The 5,735-nt window shown below is 33.3% G+C and overlaps 1 protein-coding gene across 1 annotated transcript; it reads right to left on the minus strand.

Moving 5' to 3' along the window:
• Positions 1-86: 86 nt before the first annotated feature.
• LOC108750878 lies at positions 87-4,531 on the minus strand. The gene is made up of 2 exons (XM_018490707.1): positions 3,560-4,531; positions 87-1,280 (listed from the first exon to the last, which is right to left on the minus strand). The coding sequence occupies exons 1-2, from the start codon at positions 4,027-4,029 to the stop codon at positions 698-700; spliced, it is 1,053 nt and encodes a 350-aa protein (XP_018346209.1). The 5' UTR covers positions 4,030-4,531; the 3' UTR covers positions 87-697.
• Between the last annotated feature and the right edge of the window lie 1,204 nt (positions 4,532-5,735).

The following is a 5,735-nucleotide window of genomic DNA, read 5'->3' on the forward strand; positions in this document are numbered from 1 at the left end:
GATTTACATTATTTATATCATAGTCATATATATCATTATTTACGATTAAAAAAAATAAATTATTAGCTTGAAATTATTAGCTTGCATTGTAACACTTCTATATACATCTTTCTCTTTAAGAAATTTTTAAAAGCTTACTTCTTTACTTCATCACAGAGATATTTAGTTACATAAGGCTTGTCCATCTTATTTCTGAATGTCGTAAATATGACATTCGGACTTAGGAGCAAAAACGATCTTCTTGAATGCACACGTAACACGAATATAAAGGGATGAAATCGGGAAGACATCAGCGAAATCTCATCACGTACAGTTTTGCGATTCTAATAGTCGGAATTTCTAAACCATTTCGCGTAGTCTGTCAAGCTGTGCAACGTAGGTTTAAGATGGCTGTAAAGCATTACATCATAAGTTGATACAATCCGTTTAGATATTCATATTTACAAAACATACAGGGTACTTTGTTTTTATTACGTTCAACAGGTACGGTGCGCGCAATTAGACGAATTCTTTAATGGAAACAGATACGCAATTTGTTGAAATGATCTGATGGAATCAAATTATGTAAGTTAGTAAAATTTAATTCGTGAATGATTACAAATAATGAAATTAAAAGCAAAATCAATTTGAGCCTTGTATCGATTGCAGTCAAAAACAACATCACAATCACCCAATCATCACAGAATCAGCTCAGTTTTCAGACTTTGGTCGCCATTCTTTTCCGTCGGAAGCAATGTGCGAGGTTTGGCAATGGTTTGTTCTTGCAGTTCTTGACCCATCCATTCCAAGCCTTGAATCCGTGCTGATAGAATATCTTCTTGGCACACTCGATGTCTTCCTGTATATCGTCACTTAGAAAGTCCTCGCAGCGCTTATGGCAGTTGCCACCTCTATGCCCTCTGCTGCACCACTCGGCACTGTTGATCTGAAGGATACCATAAGAATAGCTGGAACCTCTCTTTGGACCAGTTACCAGATGCGTGTCCATCCCACTTTCGTATTGCATCAGGCAGACCCAATTGCTGATGAAGGACCTACTGATTCTGGCTATCACTAACTGCCTTGCAGCCTCGCATTGTGTGTATATCTTTCCTTCCACCGGCGAATGCGCGGTTACGATCATCAGAATGAACAGGATCCACAAACTCATCATTTTTTCACGTGAATGAGTATTCGCCGGGACTATTTGACAAGTATTAAAGTCGTCTTTCTCGATTACTTGAATTATTAATTGAGCGGTTATTCGAGCGATCAATTTGCGAGAAGAAATAATCCATCGGCTGCTTTATGTTGTTCTTGAAGAATTATTAAATTGTAGAATAATCTCATGATGTTTCAATATATACTTTGTGATGTTATAGACATACTTTTAATATCTAGGAAAATATTAAAAATTGATGAAGATATTCTTCACTGTCCGGCATTTTTCCATTAATAAATCATTCCTTTAATAATTTTAATCGAAATGTTGTTTGTTGTTATCGCTTCTGATAAAGAATTATGCTTGCGTAACACCCGGCTCGTCAGAATGTTTATAATTTCTTCGTAAAACTGAGATAAATTAATAATCTCAGGTTTTTTTCCGATGCGTAATGTGGTACAAGGTGTTGACAATGATTGCACTGAAGATTCACGCGGAAATCCGTCTTATAAACGCGATGTCTGTCGCGTTAATATCGCGGATGATCGCGGATGACCTTGAGCTTGAGTGATATACGCTATTTACTAACGCTAATAATAAAAAACACAAACCGCGATAAAACCGTCATTTCGCTTTTCGCTTTCCGCTGTTGCGCATTGCAACGCGATCTTGCCCCGCTTCAGCTTATTATTGCAAATATCCCATGGCTTTCACGAGAATTTTGTATTTCATTAATGGTATCGAAATTCTTTTTCCTTGATAACGTTTTTATTCTATTGTTTATCGTTTTAAATAAAAATTGTAAAGGATACCCATTACGAAGGAGAGTGTTAATTAGAGAACTGATGTTAATGTGATGGAATTTTGGATGGGAAAGAAATAGAATCTTGTTCAATAACCCAATCACGACACCTTTCTTGTATGGTAGGGTGATTGGAGAAGAAATTGAGAAATCTCCCACAGTAGGCTTTTTATACAAATCGAAAATAATACTATCATTTTCCCTCAACAGTTTTACATCTAAAAAATTGATACCCCTGTCATCGCCATAATCGACAGTAAATTTTATGCGCTCGTGGTACGAATTGAAGGAATCTAAAATGTTGGTAATAAGATTAGTAGGAGCCGCAAGCACGATATCGTCAATATCGATATCGTTATTTTTAAATAATATATAACTTATTTATATCCTTAGTTGTGGCTGTATGCTCTTTATTATTTAACCTTTGTAAACATAAGATAATTAGAATCATAGATGCGCTCCGGTGCTATTAACCTCTACGATAAAAACAACACAGCCTCTTCTCAGTAAAATTTTACATTACTTAGAATTCTTGGATTCTTTAACTCATGAAAATAATTGGCGAATGCAGATAGCTCACAAAGAAGTTCATTATATAACCCATAAAAATATAAAAAATATGAATATGATATCAAATAATGCATGCGATATTTTATATCTTGTTATAGTATAAATTACATTTTTCAGAAAAAAAAGAGGAGAAATAATTCTTAATTTTATATTATATATAATATTAATAATAAATGCAATATATTATTTTTTTTTATAAGTTTGTAGAAAAAAAGGCTATCACTACAATCAATCAAGACATATGGTGTTCGCGCGAAGCGTCCGTGATCATCAAAATAAGAATTAAATAGTTATTGTGCAAAACACAATGTTGTTTTAACCTGTTATTACTTTTATAAAGCTAGATAGATTAAATATTATGTTATTTTTACACAATAATTATTTAATAACTATTTTGATAAGTGTATACTTTTGGCACACATTTTTTATCATTAAAAAAAAAAAATAATTTGAAGGTAATATTTATTTAGCGCAAAATGATCAGATGCAGCTTTCTAATATGTTATAATTAACGCTAAGCGAAATAAAATTTTATTTTACGCATGAACTTGGGAGCAAGAGCAATCTTCCTAAAAATAAAATTGGAAAGACATCGGCGAAATCTCATTACGTACGGTTTTGTAATTCCAACAGTTGAAATCAGTTTCGCATATAGTGTCGTCTATTAAGCCAAGCAACGTGGATTTTAAACGGATGAGTCATAAGTAGTGCCGATCTAATCAGTTTAGATCCATATTTATAAAGCATACCATATTTATACCAATATACTTGATTTTTATTGCGTTCATTGGACGTACGATGCGCACATTTAAGATTGCACATTTAAGATGCGCACATAAAAGATTCTTTAATTAAAACAAATATGTAAATCTGTTGGAATACAATTTGATGGAATCAATTACATAAATTTCTAAAATTTAAGTCGTGAAAGATTACAAGAGATGCAAAAACTTTATAGAAGCGAGAAAATTAAAAGCAAAATTTATTAAGCTTCATATCGATTACAGTTAATGTGTCCAACAGCGTTACAATCACCCACTCATCACAAAATCGGATCGATCTCAATCTCGGCCATTCTTCTCCTACGTATACAGTTTGAAATGTCCGGTAGTGGTTTGTTCTTGCACTTTTTCATCCATCCATCCCAAGCCTTGAATCCATCCTGATCGACGATTTTCTTGGCACACGTAATATCGTCGTGTATATCATCGTTCAGGAAATCTTCGCAGCGCTTATTACAGTTCCCACCTGTACGTCCTCTGGCACACCATTTGTTACTGTTGATCTGAAGAATACCATAAGAATAGCTGGAGGCTGTTTTTGGACCAGTCATCAGTGCGGTGTTCATCCCACTTTCGCTTTCCATCAGACAGATCCAATTGCTGAAGAAGGTCCTACTGATTTTAGCTTTCTGCAGCTCTTTTACAGCTTCGCATCGCCCGAATATCTTTCCCTCCACCGGCGAATGGACAGTTAAGACCATCAAAACGAATATGATTACCAACGTTCCTTTCATTCTTTAATAGGAATGAATATTCGCTGAGACTACTTAGTTTGTCTTTCTTGAATCACTAAGTGGTTGGTCCGATGAATCAAGCAACTAACTTGCGAGAAGTAATCCAACGATAATTTTATATTGTTTTTGAAGAATTATTCAATTGTTGAATAATCTGATCAATAAAGTTTAAGCTTAAGTCGCAATACTTTGTAGTCTTGTAGTGTGATCTTGTAAACATTTACAATAAATGTTTAAGAAGATATTAAAAATTAATAAAAATATAATTTTTTATTTTCCGACGTAATTCGGCACTCTTTAATAATTTTAATCGTTGTTTGTCATTGCCGCTTCTAATAAAGAACTATACTCGAGTAATACCGACTCAGAATATGTTTAATTACTCGCTTTTTTGTTTGAAACTAAGACGACTTCGCGTTTCTTTCCGAAGCGCAATATGGCTCAAGGTGTTGACAACGATCGTTGACTGAGAAGTCATGTGGAATTACTCTGTCTTATAAATGCGTCGTCTGCTACTAATGCCGCGGACGATTAAAATGACCTTGAGCTTGAGCGATATACGTTATTATCTACCCACGCCGTAATGAGATTCAAGCCGATAAGACCATCTCTTTGCTTTTATACGTCATCGCGATCTCTTTTCGTTATGCCTTATTACTGCAAATGGCTTCCATAAGTAGAGAATTTTATTTCCAATAAGAATGGTGTTCTCGAAGAGATCATTAATGCTCTCTAAACAAACATAAGAGATAATAGAATTAAAGATTTTCTGAACTGTTATTGATCTCTTCGATAAAAACAATGCAGTCCCTTTTCAGTGAAATTCGCGTAATATATGTGAAAGTCTTGAGATCCTTAGATCACAAAGACAAATCACCAGTAAAGATACAGTTTACAGAGAGGCATTTTATAACCCATAAAAATTAAAGGGTATTTTACAACCTATAAAAATTAAAGGTACAAAAATCAGAATATGAAATCAGATATTTCATATTTTATTTTTTTATATTAATTAAATCAAAGAAAGGGGAGAAATATTTTCTAATTTTATATTACAATTATTAATCAATACGATATATTATGACGTATAAACTTGGAAAAAATCGTTATTATTGCTGTACACATAATTTGTTTACCGCGAAATGATCAGATATGTCATTCTAATATAATTAACACTTAGCAGAACATTTTATTTCGCGCAGTGAATGTAATAAGTATTATTATATAATATTTGTTGCCTTTAGTTTAATAACAATGTCAGTTCTGAAAACTCGTGGTGCAATATAAGGAAACATCGCGTTATTCTTCCACGAAATAATATTTTTTAAGTTATTATCTATCATCAAACAAAATGTAAATTACAAATTATCGCTGCTACATTTCTAATTATATTTGTCTAATTATATTTATCTTCCTTTCGTTGCGTCAAACGTCAAACGAAAGTTCGATAAGTTATCACATCTAGCACGAGTTATTAAATCGATTTATTTCTCGGTTCTCACAGCAGTTATTTTTAATTGAAGTTTGACCTGCTTTGCGTTTTAGATTATAGAGTTTTCCAGAAACTCCAATTTTTTCAAATCGAATTCGATGAATGATCGATTAATACCACTTACTTTAAATATAAGAAAGTTATAATAATATATTGAGGCCAAACAGAGAGAGAGAGAGAGAGAGAGAGAGAGAGAGAGAGAGAGAGAGAGAGA

Source organism: Trachymyrmex septentrionalis, unplaced genomic scaffold (genome assembly GCF_001594115.1).
Source record: "Trachymyrmex septentrionalis isolate Tsep2-gDNA-1 unplaced genomic scaffold, Tsep1.0 scaffold38, whole genome shotgun sequence".
Classification (NCBI taxonomy): Eukaryota; Metazoa; Arthropoda; class Insecta; order Hymenoptera; family Formicidae; genus Trachymyrmex; species Trachymyrmex septentrionalis.